The sequence below is a fragment of the Thalassophryne amazonica genome, chromosome 3, assembly GCF_902500255.1.
Source record: "Thalassophryne amazonica chromosome 3, fThaAma1.1, whole genome shotgun sequence".
NCBI lineage: Eukaryota > Metazoa > Chordata > Actinopteri > Batrachoidiformes > Batrachoididae > Thalassophryne > Thalassophryne amazonica.
This window is the reverse complement of record NC_047105.1, coordinates 49,553,633-49,573,544: the sequence shown is the minus strand read 5'-3', so window position 1 is coordinate 49,573,544 and position 19,912 is coordinate 49,553,633. Positions and strand designations below refer to the sequence as shown.

Here is a 19,912-nt window from a genome sequence, read left to right as displayed (position 1 = left end):
CTGGTTGGATGTACTGCCAAATTCTCTAAAACGCCTTTGGAGACGGCTTATGGTAGAGAAATGAACATTCAATACACGAGCAACAGCTCTGGTTGACATTCCTGCTGTCAGCATGCCAATTGCACGCTCCCTCAAATCTTGCGACATCTGTGGCATTGTGCTGTGTGATAAAACTGCACCTTTCAGAGTGGCCTTTTATTGTGGGCAGTCTAAGGCACACCTGTGCACTAATCATGGTGTCTAATCAGCATCTTGATATGGCACACCTGTGAGGTGGGATGGATTATCTCAGCAAAGGAGAAGTGCTCACTATCACAGATTTAGACTGGTTTGTGAACAATATTTGAGGGAAATGGTGATATTGTGTATGTGGAAAAAGTTTTAGATCTTTGAGTTCATCTCATACAAAATGGGAGCAAAACCAAAAGTGTTGCGTTTATATTTTTGTTGACTGTAGATCAGTATTGATTAGTGAAAGAGGCCGGTAGCTGGAGGGTTGGTTCGGATTTAGAGCCCGACCGATATATCGGCTGATATAAGTCATTTTCGAAGTACTCACTATCGGCTGAAATTTTGCCGATAGAACGCTGATAATTTCTCATAAACAGAACAGTTAACTGAAATAATGTTTGTGTCGGCAATACGAAATGTCCTTGCATCGTTTGTCCAGTAGATGGAGCTCTGACTCCATTCAACTGAGAGCTGCTTACACCCGTGCTTAAATGTGTTCATCACCAGCCCCTGTAGTTCACCGTCACAATGCACTGATCGGCTGACAAAAGCATACAAGTAAGTCTATAAGGATGTTGTTTGTAATAACTTTGCGATTACATTCACCCCACATTTCTCCCGTTTCAGTTCAACTCAGTTTGATTAACTCAGTTTATGTAGTAATGTGTCAAATGTGCTTCATTGCGTGGGTCACGCTTTTTATTAAGCCCACGTTATGTAGACCTTATTTCTAGCATGAAAAACATTTGTTTACTGCTAAGAGGTTGAAACATTCAGATTCACTGGTCGTCCGGAACGGTTCTGGGAATTACTGCCGTTCGCCATTAACCAACCCTCTGGGGCCGACGCCGTCGTATACGACGGCTGGGACCAAACTTTGCTAAATTGTAAATAACTTTTTAATGATATGAGATAGAAACTTACTTTTTTTTTTTTTTTTTGCTGAAACGTTAACTCCGCGGACGTTCGATCCACCATCGGCCATCTTGGTACTCCTCATAGAAGATGTGCGATAACGTGCACAATGTGAGTGTCCAATCGGAATTGGTTCTCCGTCACATGGTTTTCCAAAATGTAATCGTTTTCAGGAGTGATATCTTACTAGTTGGCCCGTTTGAATAGCCCCCTAACTGCTCCAATTGCATTTTTGCATTTTTTTGAACTTGAAAATTCTTCTCTGTTATAAAGTTAATCAATATGAGGACAAAGCTTCAGCTTTTAGCTCATACTTTTTTGTTAAGGGTCCAGAACATTTATTCATTTAAAAAAAATAATAATAATATCGGCTGATTTATCGGCTATCAGCAAATCAGCCGATTTATCAATTATCGGCATTTTTTTCATCCAAATATCATTTTCGGCATCGGCCTCAAAAAATACGTATCAGTCGGGCTCTAGTCAGATTCCCCAGATTTTCCAAATTTGCGTTTGTGTCCTGCCAGAACATTTAATGTTGAAAGAACTGCTGTTACTAGTTCAGCCTGTTGTGTACTGTATGTATGAATTAACAATGTATGTGTAGTAGACCAACACTTCCTTCTTTCATATCACTGCTAACAAATTGGACCCTGAACCAACACCATTCAGGAAAAAAGTCGCTGGAGCCTCCACTGACATAAGCACAGATGCATTAACACATGAAGCGTGTGTGTTGCTGTGTTTGTGTGATCAGATGTACTTACTGTAGCACTGTTTTCCATCAGATCCCAGCTCATAGGCAGTGTTGCACACACACACGTAAGAACCCAGTGTGTTGCGGCAGCCATGAGCACAGCTGCTCTCTTCTGTGCCACACTCGTCAATATCTGAAAGCAAACATTTTGTTTTTGTGTAAAAATCACTTTGCGTCAAATCCATACATTTGTATGCTTCTTGTCTCTCTGCAACATTGTATTTGTTTGAGGTGAAGTTACCTTCACACGTCTTACGGTCTTCTGCCAGCACGTAGCCAGCGTTACAGTCACAGCTAGCCGTGCCGTCTTCGACCCGACATACATGCATGCAGCCTGCATTGTTTTCTGCACAGGGATTCTGCACTGTAAGACAAAATGTGCATGCTCGTGAACATGCACGTTATCTTTCCTGCAACACTTCCAGCACAGCATTAATGAAGCTATTAAAATAAAACTATCCTGAGCATGAAGAAAGCCCACAGCGTCGACCGTGAGCGTTTAACCTGCATACGCCTGTTTGACAATCTTCAATTTCAACTCTGCTTCTCCAGACCAACAATTACAAAGTCAAAACATCTAAAACACCGTCATTTAAAGTATGTGTCATTTTCCCACCTCAGGAGAACTGTGATGGACTGCACTGCCTCAGAGATTAAAGAGAAGACAAGGAATAAAAATATTCCTTTCAAGGAAGGAAAATAAAGAAAACTGCTGTGATTCCAATTTACTGTCTCATCCTATGAATCATGTTCCAGCACAGACGTCCAATCAGGTAATTACAACTGGCGGCAGACGCCTAAAATGTATTTTTAATGTTCTGAGAAAATCTTTGTAATCACACCTTCAAAATCTCAAGTTTTATCACGTCTTCGTCATCCATGGAGAAATTAGTTGGCCTTCGTGTCGCATGTATTTAGTGCAGATTTTCACAGCAGAGTCTGGAAATGTGGTCACTCACATTTACAGTGTTTGCCATCTTCTGCCAGCACGTAATCCGACTTGCAGCGACAGCGGAAATGAGCGGCGGTCTGCTGCACGCAGTAGTGTTCACATCCTCCGTTGCCAATGGAGCATGAATAGATGGCTAAAATAAGACAAATAATCAAAATGACACAGGAGCATGACTTTGGAGGAGTTATAAAGAGTGGCAGTTTTAAAGCAACAGGCACAGAAACAGGTTGTTTGTTTCCCCGAGCTGTGAGTTGACCTCGCAGTCAGGCCCACAAGGTGCCCAAACCCCCAGCCCCATCCCACCCTGACATCTGACGTGTACAGACAGACCAGTTAAAATTATGACCTTTAAATACCAGCGTAAAGACTGCAGCTCAGTGCACCTTAATGCTGTGTATACACAGGACAGTTACAAGGAAGATGAGACCTTTTCAGTTTGACCATTAACTGAAACCTTCAAACTGTGGAAAACTTGTGTTCACGTAAGAATTTCATGAATGTATTGTTTTCTTTCTTTCTTTCTTTCTTTCTTGTTTAACCCTCTGGGGTTTGAGGGCATTTTTTGGACAGTTCACTCACCTGGCATAAATGTTTTATTATTGCTGTTAACAGCTCTCCCTGCATCCCACAATCAAGTTTTATGTCTCTTTTTTCAGGACAACCTGTGCTTTCATAATATATATGCTTTTGTTGTGTTTTATAAGTATAATAAAGGTTTACAATCAAAAATAAGGAAGGAAAAAGTAAAGCGGAAAATAATTTTCCACACACATTTATTCAAAACACACAGCAAACTATAATAAACAACTGTTTTGACACTTTATAAAGGTAATTTGAGGTCTTGTGTGAAAGACTGTACAACAAAAAGGTTCAAACAGTAAACACAAATGTACATTTTGAACAATATATACAAAATGGTCTATGCATTTTTTTTGTCTTCATGGTAAAAGCAACAGAGTTATCCAGTAACATTCACATGCAAACTAGTGGAGCAATCCTGATAGTTACTCTTTGTTTGAGCATTTGAGATTGTCATCAGAGGCTCTCCATCTGCTCCGTTTGCTTCACTGATCCCTGTGCATAATAGCGCAGGGCACATTTGGAGCCCATAATATGTACTCATTGGAGCCGCCAGGGAGCTATTCCAAAGGGCCAACTAGTAACACATCACTCCTGAAAACGATCTTTGGCTTTTCACGTGAGGTGAATCTGCCCTACAATTGGATTTTGGAAAACCATGTGACGGTGAACCAATTCCGATTGGACACTCACACTGCACACGTCATCACACAGCTTCTATGAGGAGTACAAAGATGGTTGATGGCTGGCTCGGAATCTGCGGAGTTAACTTTTTAGCAAAAAAAAAAAAAAGTAAGTTTCTATCTCATGTCATTAAAAAGTTATTTATAATTTAGTAAAGCTTGGTCTTAACCGTCATATACGACGGAGCCGGCCCTAGAGGGTTAACCAGCTTGAGAATTTAATGTAGTAAAACCCAGTTGTCATTATTTTGAGTCACTCTTCTTTATCATGCTTTGTCACACAGACAGTAAAATCTATTACAGACACACAATAACAGCCACCTGACACAGGGTGTCTGTTGTGTGGGCCGCTGAAGAGGAGGTACTGCTGGCCCACCACCAGAAGGCGCCCTGCCTGAAGTGCGGGCTTCAGGCACGAGAGGGCGCTGCCGCCTCAGGAACAAGCCGTGGTGACAGCTGTCACCCATCATCTGTGACAGCTGTCACTAATCATCACATCTGGTATAAAAGCAGGAAGACACCTCCACCAAACTGCCGAGATATCATCTTCATCTGGAGGTAATACTCTCAGCCTTTGGTGATTTATAAATCTGTTATTGTGAGTGTTTGCAGGAGAACCGGTCGTTTTTGCGGAGGCTGTGCAAGACGGCGCTCCTTGTCATCTGAGACCGCTGCAACGTGTTGAGTGAGAGGTGGAGGTGGCATTCCCACCATTGTTACTGGGTGTTCACACACCCACCCTTTGACTGTCTTTTGCTTTCTGCCAGTAGTACCAGATCCGACACGCCGGGAAGGTGGCCACCTGGGGACTCCGGGACTTGGCGGCTCCAGTATACCTCAGGTTCAGGTGGCGGTGGAAATCGTGTGGTTCCGGTTCGTTTCCAGACGGGCGTCTCCTATCGTCGAGCCTGCCCACACGACACCTTTATTAATTGACTGTAGCACATTCTGAATCTGCTGTGTTTGGTTGTGACATTCACAACAGTAAAGTGTTATAATTTGACTCCTTCCATTGTCCGTTCATTTACGCCCCCTGTTGTGGGTCCATGTCACTACACTTTCCCAACAGTGTCGTTTTAATAATGTTTAAGTTCAGTTTTAGAAAATGTTCTGTTCATGATGGCAAAATACTGTTCACTCACAAATGCTAACTAGCACATTGCCCGCGGGGATCCATGGGCTCTAGATTGGGTAGTGTTCATAGAATGGGTAGCTGACATTTTTCAAGGGTGGTAATAAATTGTGCAAAGTTTCTATAATGATTTGGAATGGCGTCAGTCCAGAATATAATTATAAATTATCCACTATTCACTGTTGTTACCTAATATCCATAATTTCTCCAAAAATATTAGTTCTATCAACTTTCCGATTTCACAGTGTTCATCCTTGACCTAAAGTACATAAGCATACCAAATGGCAAATGTCAGCTCTCCCCAGTTTGTCCGTGATCTAAGCCATATTCACGTACGTACACAGAGCCCACTTGGCTTTTAATATGGAGAACATGCGCTATCGTAACTGTATAAGTTTAACTATAAACTCATTGCTGTGCAGCCGCCACACCCGCTTTTACTCAAACTTTATAGGCTAAATAGGCCCAGTGAGCTGCTAGTCCAAAGTTTGAAAATTCCAACTTTGGACTAGCAGCTCACTGGGCCTATTTATTAACACAAGAAGTATGTGTTTCTTAAAGAGTAATATTTTTATTATTTTTTTCTTCATTAGGCGCCACCTCAGTGTTAATACACTTTGAAAAGGAATTTTGTTATGTCAATGCAAAGTGTCAAGTTTTCAACAATGCAACCTGATACTTTACACTGAGACTAGAGACTAGACTGCCAAAAAGCTGAATAATGTGACGGTTTAAATTCTAAAACATAAGTATGTGTGAGAGATGCAGAGAGGCAGATACAGTTTCCACCCGTTCAAAATGCATGCTTATATTTGGATTTCTGATTTCTAATAAGGCTGCAGTGTCAATCCACCTTGGAATGACCTCAGATCTGACATTCCTGCAAAATGCTCAGGGAGAGACTCTGAGAATTGCTCTGCTCTGAGATCAATCGCTGCACAATGGCCAAAAATCACAGAGACTCGAAGGGCAGGACCTCTGTGTCCGACAGCGCTCAAGTCCTGATGAGGTGAGGGCAGATCCAACTCAATCATCTTCGCTGTCTGTGTCTGAAAGGCCAGGAGACGTTTTAAACTGAAGCTATTCAGAGACAAAAACAACAGGTAGAGGCTTTACAGGCTGCTCAAAAACCATATTTTTCATACTGAAACTCATCCATCACAAGTACACATCAGACCACAGAGTCTGCTCCAGCTCAAACATGATGCGCCCACACACTTAGTGTGGGAGATACAGCTGACCCCCCCCACCCCCGGGCAGATCAAGAGCTGGATAACACAAGCAGAGCTGAGAGACTGTTAATCTGAGGACATCTGGTCTTTCGTCTTCTCATCAGACTCTGCACTGATTGCTGTGTGCTCACTTTTATAACCCAGAGGTGGTTAAAATTGAAAATCTGGTGTCGCATGGTACGGGTTAAAGTTAGGTAGGTCTGCTTTTAACCTGGGTGTTTGTGGGTGGGGGCAGTCTGGGGTTGGTTGGGGCAATGTGTGTCTCCACGTGAGGGACGGGAGTTGGTGTGTACCTGGTGCGGGGTGGCTAGAGATTGGAGAGTGTTTCTATTGGCCTTGACCCTGGGGGGATGCGGCAATGTCCTAGGGGAACCTCCAGCTTGCTCCCTGTGGGTTTTGGGTCCTGTCTAGCATTCGGACTGGGGGCCTGCATCCTGTATGTTGTGCTTGTGGCTTTGCTCCAGCTTGAGGATTGGTTGGGTGCATCATCTGATTGGTTGGCTAGACCATCTGATTGGTTGGCTAGACCATCTGATTAGTTGGCTGGTTGGGTTTCCCTGTAGTCATCTCTTGCCTCCTTGTAGTGCATGGCAATGATCTAGTGGTTCCTGCCATCTCCAGTAAGGGTGGGAGTGCTCTGTATACATTGCTTGCCATGGCTTTGGACCATCTGCTTGCAATGGGGCTATATCTGCAGTTTTTGGGCTGTGTGGCACTGATGCGAATCCTCACAGTCATTTGCATCATCATACATCTCATGATGCAGAGCAGGTAGCTCAGTGGATAAGGAGCTGGCCTGCCAATATGTACAACTAGGTTTGAATCCTGCTTGTGCTACATGTCTGTGTCATTGAACAAGAGACTCATCTGTGTTGTCTCTGTTCAGCCAGCTGTAAATGGGTACCAGCCTTGGCTGGGAGGTAACCTGCTATGGACTGGCATCCTGAGCGCCTTGGGGCAACTGTTTGTTGTGATTTGGCGCTATATAAGAAAGAAGTTGATTGATTGATTGATCCTGTCCAAAGGGAGACGTGGACTCTCATCTGCTTCACACCTCAGTAATATGAATCAAATCAAATCAATTTTATTTATATAGCGCCAGATCACAACAAACAGTTGCCCCAAGGCGCTTTATATTGTAAGGCAAAGCCGGTCAAAACGACCCCCTGTGAGCAAGCACTTGGCGACAGTGGGAAGGAAAAACTCCCTTTTAACAGGAAGAAACCTCCAGCAGAACCAGGCTCAGGGAGGGGCAGTCTTCTGCTGAGACTGGTTGGGGCTGAGGGAGAGAACCAGGAAAAAGACATGCTGTGGAGGGGAGCAGAGATCAATCACTAATGATTAAATGCAGAGTAGTGCATACAGAGCAAAAAGAGAAAGAAACACTCAGTGCATCATGGGAACCCCCCAGCAGTCTAAGTCTATAGCAGCATAACTAAGGGATGGTTCAGGGTCACCTGATCCAGCCCTAACTATAAGCTTTAGCAAAAAGGAAAGTTTTAAGCCTAATCTTAAAAGTAGAGAGGGTGTCTGTCTCCCTGATCTGAATTGGGAACTGGTTCCAGAGGAGAGGAGCCTGAAAGCTGAAGGCTCTGCCTCCCATTCTACTCTTACAAACCCTAGGAACTACAAGTAAGCCTGCAGTCTGAGAGCGAAGCGCTCTATTGGGGTGATATGGTAATATGAGGTCCCTAAGATAAGATGGGACCTGATTATTCAAAACCTTATGAGGTGAGCACTGATCCAATGACCCTCAGTGCCTTTAAGAACTGACTTACTTTCTTTAAATCTGCTGCACCCTATTGCATGTAGAATTATAGTTTACTCACACATGTACGAGGTCTATTAGACAATAAACCGACCCTTTTCTTTTTTTTTTTAACTATATGGATTTGAATGACATGCGATTACACCAATCATGCTTGAACCCTCGTGCGCATGCGTGAGTTTTTTCACGCGTGTCGGTGACATCATTTCCCTGTGGGCAGGCCTTGAGTGAGATGTGGTCCCGCCCTCTCGGCTGAATTCCTTTGTTTCACACAATACTCAAGACGGCGCTCGTTGCTTTATCAAAAGTTTTCTGGACCTGTGAGGAATATCCGAGTGGACACTATTCGAGAAATTAAGCTGGTTTTCGGTGAAAAGTTTAACGGCTGATGAGAAATTATGGGGTGTTTCTGTCGGTGTAAGGACTTCCCGCAGAGCGGGACGTCCTGCAGCGCTTCCAGGCGCCGTCGTCGGCCTGTTTCGACCTGAAAACATTCTAATTTAAGGCTTAATTCACCCAGGACGTCGTGAGAGAACAGAGAAGATTCAGAAGAGGCCGGCATGAGGACTTTATGTGGACATTCCACTGTTTAAGGACATTTTTTAATGAAAGACGTGCGCGCAAATTCGCCGAGTCGTTTCCGTGACGACTCGGCAAATCTGTGTGCGCCGCGACAGGAAAAACACCTCCATGTTGAAAACCATTTGTAAAATTCAGGCGGCTTTTGATGGCTTTCAACAAGTGAGTAACTGAGAAATTGTTTAACAGCTTTGGCATGTTCCAACTTGCCCGTTAAGGTTTCCAACCAAGGTGTTTTTCCTGTCGCGACCCCCCGCGGTCGGGTCCGGCCCGACATGCGACTCTGCCCGCACGTTCTTTCATTACAAAATGTCCGTTAACAATGGAATGTCCGAATAAACTCCTCATGCCGACTTCTTCTGAAAGTTCTCTGTTCTCTGACGACTTCCTGGGTCAACAGAGCCTGAAATGTGGAAGTTTTCAACTTGAAACGGCAACACGCTGCCGCCTCGAAGCGCAGATCGCCGTCAGGCGCCGTGGGCCGTCCTTACGGCGACACTACCAGACCAAAATCTCTCATCACCCGTTAAAATTTTTACCGAAAACCAGCTGAATTTATCGAATGGTGTCCACTCAGTTGTGCCTTACAGTTTTTGAAAAAAATTTTATCAAACAAAGCAGCAGTCTCTGAGCCATTCCTAAACAATGAAAAAACGACGAGAGGGTGGGCGACTCCTCACTCAAAGACTGCCCACAGGCGAATGACGTAACCGACAGGCGTGAAAAAACTCTCGCATGCCCACGAGGGTTCAAGCATGTCTGATGTAATCACACGTGAGTCAAATCCATATGGTTTTTGAAAAAAATAATAAGGTCGGATACTTTTCTAATAGACCTCGTACCCACATGTACATTCATGTAATACATGCTTACTTAATATGCTTGTTAACATAAGTAAAACTATTCATTAATTGTATGATTACTGCCATCATTATGAGCACATCTTGTTTTTTAGCATTTTTACCTGAGGCCAACATATGGCCATCGGGTATTGCGAAGCCCCAGCGTCTGTACAGCATAAGTCCAGTTCTATTACTGCCACAGTCTTCAAATTCACAGGGAACATTCTTGGGACACAGACCTTGGACAAGTTCGAATATGGCTAACCCTGACATATTTTAAGAGTTATTTTAAGAGGTTAAAATGCTGAATTCTGTACCTAATTTTATGGCATGATCTTGTGGTAGCGTGGTGACGTCACATGCTGCTAGCTAGGTTTAAACTCCATTTTGGTTGTGTGCAAATATAACCTCTTTGACATATATTATGTAAAAGCTAGTGAGAAATAAGCACTTCTAAAACTGAAAACGCTGTTTTTAGAACCTAATAATACCTCTGACGTGATTTAAAAGACATTTAGCAGACGCTAGTGTTCAGTTTAGTTTTTGAGTGGCGGGAGTGACAGCCAATCAGAGTAGAGCTGCACCATGATGGTTGCTAGCTGCAAACTCAGTTTTTGGAACCTAATAATTATTTAAACAACTGCAAATTATACAGAACACAATGCTCATATGCCCGAAGGTATTTTAGCATTGCGTTATTTTTTTGTATTCCTCAAAGTATTTGAGGAATACAAAAAAGGAAGGAATACTTCGAGAATCTCCTCAATCCCAGTGTCACGTCTACTGAAGAGGAAGCAGAGACTGGGGACTCAGAGGCGGACTCATCCATCACCCAGGCCGAAGTCACCGAGGTGGTCAGAAAGCTCCTTGGTGGCAAGGCTCCTGGGGTGGATGAAATCCGTCCTGAGTACCAGTTCGCCCAACCAGTCCACTTGTGCCTTGTGGATCTGGAGAAGGCTTTCGACCGTGTCCCTCGAGGCACCCTGTGGGGGGTGCTCCGGGAGTACGGGGTCCAGGGTCCTTTGCTAAGGGCTATCCAGACCCTGTACAACCGCAGCAGGAGCTTGGTTCACATTGCTGGCAAGTCAAACTTGTTTCCAGTGCACGGTGGCCTCCGCCAGGGCTGCCATTTGTCACCGGTTCTGTGCATTACCTTTAAGGACAGAATTTCTAGGTGCAGCCAAGGGGCAGAGGGGTTCCGGTTTGGGAACCACGGAATCTCATCTCTGTTGTTGTCTTCGTCAAATCAGGACCTTCAGCGTGCACTGGGGCGGTTTGCAGCCGAGTGTGAAGTGTCCGGGATGAAAATCAGCACCTCCAAATCCGAGTCCATGGTTCTCGACTGGAAAAAGGTGCCTTGCCCTTTTCAGGTCGGTGGAGTGTCCTTGCCTCAAGTAGAGGAGTTTAAGTATCTCGGGGTCTTGTTCACGAGTGAGGGGCGGATGGAGCGTGAGATCGACAGACAGATCAGTGCAGCATCTGCAGTGATGTGGTTGCTGTATCGGACCGTCGTGGTGAAGAGAGAGCTGAGCAGGGGGGCAAAGCTCTCGATTTACCAATCGATCTACGTTCCGACCCTTACCTATGGTCATGAGTTTTGGCTCATGACCGAACGAACGAGGTCGCAAGTACAAGCGGCCACGATGAGTTTCCTCCGCAGGGTGGCTGGGTGCTCCCTTAGAGATAGGGCAAGGAGCTCGGTCACTCTGGAGGAGCTCGGAGTCGAGCCGCTGCTCCTCCACGTCAAAAGGAGCCAGCTGAGGTGGCTCGGGCATCTTTTCCAGATGCCCCCTGGACGCCTCGCTGGACTGGGTAGCTTTGCTTGAGCTGTTGCCCCCGTGACCCGTCCCCAGATGAAGCGGAAGAAAATGGATGGATGGATGGATTATTTTTTTTGTGTGTTGTTTTGTCTTTCCATTCCTCTCACTGTCTTCGTTGGTTTCCTTGTTGTCACCAAAGGTGTTAATTCATTAAACAAGGAGGCACCAAATTATTGTTCCAATATTATAACTGTAACAAAATTAAAAATTAACAGTGGATTTGACTTCAATTCAAGATTTCAGGAATTTAATTTTCTCAGTTTATGAGAGAAGACTGTTTTCCTCTGCACCATTTTAAATATGACAGCAGACTTGTAATGTATCTAACATCACATACAAGCTTCCCATGGGAATCCATCAAAATGTGCACAATGATTATTAGCGCACTGAGGCATTTGGTCATGAAACAGCTGTCCCATCGCAGCCTCTTTGTTGACAGTTGGCTCCCAGCTTCACCGTCTGCTCTATCAGACACTAAAGCTACTTTTGAAACCAAATCACACATCATAAGTTCCACTCTACATGTCAGAACGGACTCTCTGTGTACATTCCTGGCTGAAGACAATGACACCGGGTTTATTCTCTTTGCCCTGTCTAGTAACACCTCATGTCCTGCGTCTGCCAGAGTAGATACAAGGAGCAGGTACTTTGTAAACACTGCACAGGGCACGAGTGATGGGAACACACACAGATTTAAGGGCTGAAGTTTATTTGAGCTTTTAATTAACGCACAGTGAGGAGGTAATGAGAAAGGAGTGAGTCATAAAATTCAGCAGGGTTAGTCACAGTTTTCTGTTATCATGGTTTAATTTAGGTATACGGGATATTTGAGTTAGAAGTGGCTCAGTCAGAAAAGGGGTTAGCCTACTGTTGACCAATCATGGTACCTGTCTTTGTCCCTGGAAAAGAAATTTCATCTGCATTGTTTCAGTCGACCTCACTGTAAATAGGCTTCGGCCTTGGCTGGGAAGTAACCTGTGATGGACTGGCATCCTGTCCATGGGGAGTTGTACACTCTCATCCACTTCACGCTACAGAAACTGCCAATAAGAACTGGCACCAATGGTATCAGTGTTCCTCAGGGCCTACATTGGATTCACTTCTTTCTTTAAATGGGTGATGTGCGAAATCTGTGTCGACCTACAAGATTAGGGTTTCTTATTACACTTCTTCAAAGTTTCTCACTTATGCAACAGAGCTTGTAGAAATGCCTCTGCCATAAGCAAAATTTAGGCCTGACCATCTTATCTTCAACATGTGACATACGACTCAAAAACCACATCTCAGTGATGAAAACTGTCCAAGAATGACCAGATTAATGGATGTAGAACACACTGTTATTTATACAGGGCACTGTTATGACGACATAGGGTGTTGCTGGCAAATCCCTTCCTTGGTTTTGGTAAAAGTCTCCATGGATGATGTCATGACTTAAATAGTGATGACATCTGGTACCTAGTGTGTGCCTTGAAGTCAGCTGTAGGTTGTCATAAACTTTTGTGTGCTAAGATCAAGTAATATAAGCTCTATGAACCAAAATTTGATTTTGCACTCATTGACCCCATAATTCCCCCTACAGGGAGTGCATGGAGTGTTTGGTTGTTGTTTTGTTTGGGCAAACGACCTTAGAGATATAGTAGTGGAAAATGTCTGAAGAGATAGAAGGATGGATGGAAAATTCAAAATTCTCTACACAGTCTCGATTGGGGACAGGGCAGGATTGCAGGCAGTCTAGTCCAGAATCCGGACCCTCTTATTAATCCATCAACATCCATTTCTTCAAAAACAGTTCTGGAATACTGATTCTTCTGACTGCAATTTTCCATTGTTCAATGGACCAACTCAGACACCTCTGAGCCCAAAGAAGTTAACACAGCTTCAGGAAAAGGCCAGATAAGCCTTCTTTATTGCACAGCAAAGTTTTAAGTAAGATGCCTCCATATTGTGGTGCTTGACAAAGGTTTCCAAAGTAATCACTTGCTCAATGCCCATGTAAATGGTAAAGCCCCCATCACACATAGCAAGAATGTGGAGGAGCCATTCTGACACGGCAAATATTTTAATAATCCGACGCAGTCGGCAGAAAAAGAGGCATGACCAGCCTTAGCCCGAATGCATCCGGACTGCCTCGTGCACATCTGCAGGATGCAGCCCAAACATATTTCAGACAGCAGTCAGATGACACAGACTGCTGTCAAACGGCACCAACATTGGAGCTGTCACTCACTCACTCACTCACTCACTCACACAATCAAATCTCCGCTCGTCCTCACATTCCCAGCGCTAAACTGACGTCTCATCTGTGTATCTCACATGACGGAGTGCACGTGTGTACGTGTGCAGAACAGGTGATTCGAGTGATGAGTGTGTGTCCACTCTGCTGCGCGCGGTGCGTGCGCACATGCGTGTGCAGAACTGGTTATCAAAGCAGTGTGTGAGTGTGTGGCCGAAATGTTCGCTCAGCTGTGTGTATATGTGTTAATAAACACTGTACCAGCCACTCCACGTGCACACATGGGGCACACATGTCCAGCTGGACTCCTAACTGCTGTTAACGTGCTGGTAGTGCGCCAACATCCCACATGTGCGCAACTTTCAGACAGAGCCAGTGGACTTTCTCATTTCTCATTTCTTTAAGTCTTTTTTGGTGTCATTTTACTTGATACGCATTTTAACACAACTGCAGTTGGATTATCGGTGCGGGACGGCACTTCACATGGGATTTAATTATATCAGAGGTGGATTATGCTTTTGTCATCTGATCGACAGCACACAGCGCAGCGTGCGGAAAGGGACCAAATGTCTGCGCTTATGTCATCATGTGCTGGGCAAACATTTCCACATCATACCTGCTACAGACTTGGGAGCTGGACGTGTAATAATACCTGCATAACATGTAATAATACCTGCGTAACGTGTAATAATACCTGCGTTACAGTGGTGACATCCTAGTTCAGCTGCGTTGTTGGGCGCTGCATGAGCCTGTGATGCACGCGCAGTGCCACGTACATGTTATTACATAATAACATTTCCTTCGCCCTCCCTGGCCGGGGTCCAGTGGAGGTGGACAAACGTGGAACAACATGTCGGCAGGCTTTGCTGTGACCGATCGATCTCAGAGCTCAATCAACTGCAATCAGATCGTTTCAAATGCTGTTTTGATGCTGTCAGTAAAGTACTGTCAGATCATCATCAGATTACACATGGATCACTGTCAGATTGGTGTCCCATGTCGACGGCGCCAGGGGAATTAAGAACATATGCATCACACTCGGGGCCATCGGCTGATTTTGACCAACTATGTGGACTTCTGCAGATGGATGTCAGAAGGTTTTGGAAATGAAACCCGACACCTTTTGGATGTGTGCCAATTCACAAATCTGACACCACTCTGCGTGATTCTGGCTATGTGTGACGGGGTATAAATAAAGTGCATTTGTATAGTGCTTTTCATGACCCTGACTGGGGATGTTGTCGGGCGGTGGAAGGAGTACTTCGAGGATCTCCTCAATCCCATCGTCACGTCTTCAAAGAGGAAGCAGAGACTGGGGACTCAGAGGCGGACTCATCCATTACCCAGGCCGAAGTCACCGAGGTGGTTAGAAAGCTCCTCGGTGGCAAGGCTCCTGGGGTGGATGAAGTCCGTCCTGAGTACCTTAAGTCTCTGGATGTTGTGGGACTGTCTTGGCTGAGACGCCTCTGCAACATCGCGTGGCGATCGGGGACAGTGCCTCTGGATTGGCAGACCGGGGTGGTGGTCCCTCTGTTTAAGAAGGGGGACCGGAGGGTGTGTTCCAACTATTGGGGGATCACACTGCTCAGCCTCCCCGGTAAGGTCTATTCCAGAGTACTGGAGAGGAGAATTCGACCGATGGTCGAACCTTGGATTCAGGAGGAGCAGTGTGGTTTTCGTCCTGGTCGCAGCACACTGGACCAGCTCTACACACTCCATCGGGTTCATGGGAGTTCGCCAAACCAGTCCACATGTGTTTTGTGGATCTGGAGAAGGCGTTCGACCGTGTCCCTCGGGGCACCCTGTGGGGGTGCTCCGGGAGTACGGGGTCCTTTGCTAAGGGCTATCCGGTCCCTGTACGACTGCAGCAGGAGCTTGGTTCACATTGCCGGTAGTAAGTCAAACCTGTTTCCAGTGCACGTTGGCCTCCGCCAGGGCTGCCCTTTGTCACCGGTTCTGTTCATTATTTTTATGGACAGAATTTCTAGGCGCAGCCAGGGTGTAGAGGGGTCCGGTTTGGGAACCACAGAATCTCGTCTCTGCTGTTTGCGGACAATGTGGTTCTGTTGGCTTCGTCAAATCAGGACCTTCAGCGTGCACTGGGGCAGTTTGCAGCCGAGTGTGAAGCGTCCAGGATGAAAATCAGCACCTCCAAATCCGAGGCCATGGTTCTCGACCGGAAAAAGGTGCTTTGCCCTCTTCAGGTTGGTGGAGTGTCCTTGCCTCAAATGGAGGAGTTTAAGTATCTTGGGGTCTTATTCACAAGTGAGGGACGGATGGAGCGTGAGATCGATAGATGGATCGGTGCAGCATCTGCAGTGATGCGGTCGCTGTATCGGACCGTCGTGGTGAAGAGAGAGCTGAGTAGGGGGGCAAAGCTCTCGATTTACCGATTGATCTACGTTCCGATCCTCACCTATGGTCATGAGATTTGGCTCATGACCAAAAGAACGAGATCGCGAGTACAAGCGGCCGAGATGAGTTTCCTCCGCAGGCTGGCTGGGCGCTCCCTTAGAGATAGGGTGAGGAGCTCGGTCACTCGGGAGGAGCTTGGAGTCGAGCCGCTGCTCCTCCACGTTGAAAGGAGTCAGTTGAGGTGACTCGGGCATCTTTTCCGGATGCCCCCTGGACGCCTCGCTGGAGAGGTGTTCCGGGCACGTCCCATTGGGAGGAGGCCCCGGGGAAGACCCAAGACACGCTGGAGGGACTACATCTTGGGAACACCTTGGGGTTCCCCCGGAGGAGCTGGGGGAGGTGTGTGTGGATCAGGAGGTCTGGGCAGCTTTGCTTGAGCTGCTGCCCCCGCGACCCGACTCCGGATAAAGCAGAAGAAAATGGATGGATGGATGGATGGATGTATAGTGCTTTTCCATCTGAATCAGAAGCTCAAAGCGCTTTGTATCGATGCTTCACATTCACCCAGTCTCTGTCTCTATCACACACACACACACGTCAGGGTGGTGCCAAGCAAGGTGTTCAACTGCATACCAGGAGAAACTGGGGGGATTAAGGACCTTGCCAATGGGCCCCAAGTGATTTTTCCAGTCTGGCAGAGGTTTGAATTGAGGAGCCATTGTTAGAGGACAAGTTGGGACAAGAGAAATTGTGGAGAGCTTGGGCTCGCTTCATCAGCGAATCGGTCGTGACGCGCGAAGCCTCCGCGCGGCTTTCCATGACAAAATCTCTTGTTAAAAGTGAAATCTGCCACAAAATGGCTGATGTCCAGCTCTTGTGATAACCAGAGAAATTGCACACGACGGTCCCGGCTCCACACAGCGATCCGTTTAGAAATGATCTGGTGGTTTCTGCCTCTCGATGGCGGCTCGGAGCACGGCGCGCCGTGCGCCATTGTGGGTCGTCCTTAAAGCTGTAGTAACACTCCTTATTCTCTGTGAAGCCCGTAAAATTTTCACCGAAAGCCAGATAAATTTTTCGAATGGTTTCCAGCTGCCTGTCTCTAACAGTTTCTGAAAAAAATTCTGATGGAAAAAAAGCCCAAATCATTCCGCCATTTCCTCGCAATGAAACAATGACGAGAGGGGTGGAGTAGTGCTCACTCAAAGCCTGCCCACAGGCGAATGACGCAACCGACAGGTGTGGAAAAACTCACGGATGCGCATGAAGTTTCAAGCTTGGCTGACGTAAAAACATATGAATCAAATCCATATAGTTTTTGAAAAAAATAAAAAGGTATGATACTTTTGTAACAGACCTCGTATGTGCTGTAGAGAGAGAAATATGCATTTTCCTTCCAATATTTCCATGAGGAACTTTGGTTTTGAAACATTTCAATAATTTTCTTATGCATCTGTTGATAAACAGAAGATCCTTGGCCCATCTTTGCTCCTCAAAGACGTAGCCTTTGGTAGATACTGCTTTTGTACCAAATCATGATTACAATCACCCATTGACATCACCTGTTTGAAATATCATCATGAATTATTTCTGTATTTATTTATTTACTTCATGCATTTTCCATATCGTCCTAACGGTTTCTGATTTGGGATTGTGTTTATTTATTAAGACTACAAACATCTGACTTGTGATTGTAAAAATTAAACATGCATGTTTGTTTGTATGTACATCACATTTACCTGACAGAGATTCAATAACAACAAAAGATGCAGATGTCTTAATGGTGTATAAATGTGTGTACTTTTACTGTCACAAAGTTGCCATATTACTCACTGAGGCAGGTGCGTCCATCCACATGTAAGCGAGAGCCCGGGTAGCACTCGCAGTAATAGGAGCCTCTGGTGTTAACACATCTGTGCTGGCAGCCTCCGTTATGAACCTGGCACTCGTTGATATCTGCGTGGAACAAAACCCACATGGAGAAAGGGGACTGAAACTGTTACAATTTGATCAGTCTCATTATCAAGAGAAGAGTACAACAAAACGTTACCAAAGTGAGATGGGGTGTTTAACGCATCCTTTAGGGTAAAAACTAGAAGTAGACATGATGGATGGAAGCTATGCTTCAAGTGAATTACAGCTCAAACAAACAAATGAACCATGTGGTAACAACTACTGGCATTTAAGGCAAATTTAAATTCTTCTAAAGTCCCCCGGGAGCAGCAAACATATGGAACGTTAAATCGGATGATTCAAAGCATACACATTCCTCCTCTGTCTAAGACAAGCATGCAGATAAAAAAGAAGAATGGGAACGTTTCAAATTAACCAGATCACTTCCTTATTTTAGTGGTCAAACATTAATAAAGATCCCCTGCTGGGAGTTCCCAGCTGAATCCTGTTTGGAAGGCTGTGAGCGGTTGGTCTGCCACCATAACTAGCAGTAAAATTAAGACAAGATTAAGTTAGAATCACCTCAGAAACAGCATCAGGCCGCTATGTTTTACAATACTCATATCACACCAGACCAACTGGAAGTGAAATGTTGTCAAGGCGAGTGAATGTCTGTTGGCTGGTGTTTAACGTCTATAAAAATAGCTAGCACGTCGTAAAAATCCACAAGTGAGCGCCAAGTTAAATGTCTGAGATATACAGCAAGCAGGCAGCCATTTTCAGCATGAAACGATTTCAAGAATTCAGACTAAAGAGAGCATTTTTCTACTTGTTGTTGAATGTTCAAGAACAAGAATGTTCTTATTTGCTAAAAGGACTCAAGACAACTTTGAAATATACTCAAAAAGAAAGAATGACAGTTTATGTTTTGCTAGCTTAGCATAGACATGCACACGTACAACATAACAAAGCAAATCCAACTGCCACAGATCACAATCAATAACTGAATATTGGAAATTTGAACTCAGTTCCAATGTGGATGCCATGCAGTTAGCTAATGGCTACTGTGACAATGTCTTGACAGTGTTGTGAAAGCAATATTAATGCAAAGGCAAAAATATGGTTGTTTTACAGTCACTCATCTTAAACCAAAGGTCTATTGATATATCTTGATATGTTACTGATATTGGAAGAAGAAACAGTTCACAAATACTTCTAAATGAATAAATAAGTAATGAAATAAAGTAGATATATATAATACCATGACTAATACCCTGAGCCTGGTTCTGCTGGAGGTTTCTTCCTGTTAAAAGTGAGTTTTTCCTTCCCACTGTCGCCAAGTGCTTGCTCATAGGGGGTCGTTTTGACCGTTGGGGTTTTTCTGTAATTATTGTATGGCTTTTGCCTTGCAATATAAAGCGCCTTGGGGCAACTGTTGTTGTGATTTGGCGCTATATAAATAAAATTGATTTGATTTGATGTGATAAAACAATATAAGTGGCACAAAGATAAAGGTATAATTGAATTATATACAACACCAAACCAGAAAAAGTTGGGACGATATGGAAAATGCAAAAAAAAAAACAAAAGCAAAAACAAATTAAAATACTTTGACTTCTATTTCATTGCAGATAGTATGAACCCAAGATATTTCATGTTTTGTGTGGTCAGCTTCATTTTTTTTAATGTCCAGTCCTGCATTTTTAAGTCTTGCAACAGATTAAAAAAGAAAAAATCTGGGACAGAGCAATTTATTCCAAATATAAGGATTAAATCATCACTTTTACAGCCAGTTTTTTCACCATGAATCATAAAGAAATACAAACAGTATGGTACATATGGTAAAACTGTGTGAAGTAAGCAGTTGATTGGCCATGCTGGAAGGAGAGTAGTGAGGGAAGCCACCAAGACACCCAAAACAGCTCAGAAAGAATGACAGGC

At 44.6% G+C, this 19,912-nt stretch overlaps 1 protein-coding gene across 1 annotated transcript in view; it reads right to left on the bottom strand.

The window, feature by feature from the left end:
• Window positions 1-19,912, bottom strand: part of megf6b (multiple EGF-like-domains 6b) — a 128,638-nt gene that overhangs the window by 69,617 nt on the left and 39,109 nt on the right. The window contains exons 3-6 of the mRNA XM_034167563.1: window positions 17,912-18,034; window positions 2,863-2,988; window positions 2,145-2,267; window positions 1,914-2,036 (exon numbers count right to left, since the gene is read on the bottom strand). Coding sequence (XP_034023454.1) covers window positions 1,914-2,036; window positions 2,145-2,267; window positions 2,863-2,988; window positions 17,912-18,034 — 495 coding nt within the window. The remainder of the gene's footprint in view (window positions 1-1,913; window positions 2,037-2,144; window positions 2,268-2,862; window positions 2,989-17,911; window positions 18,035-19,912) is intronic.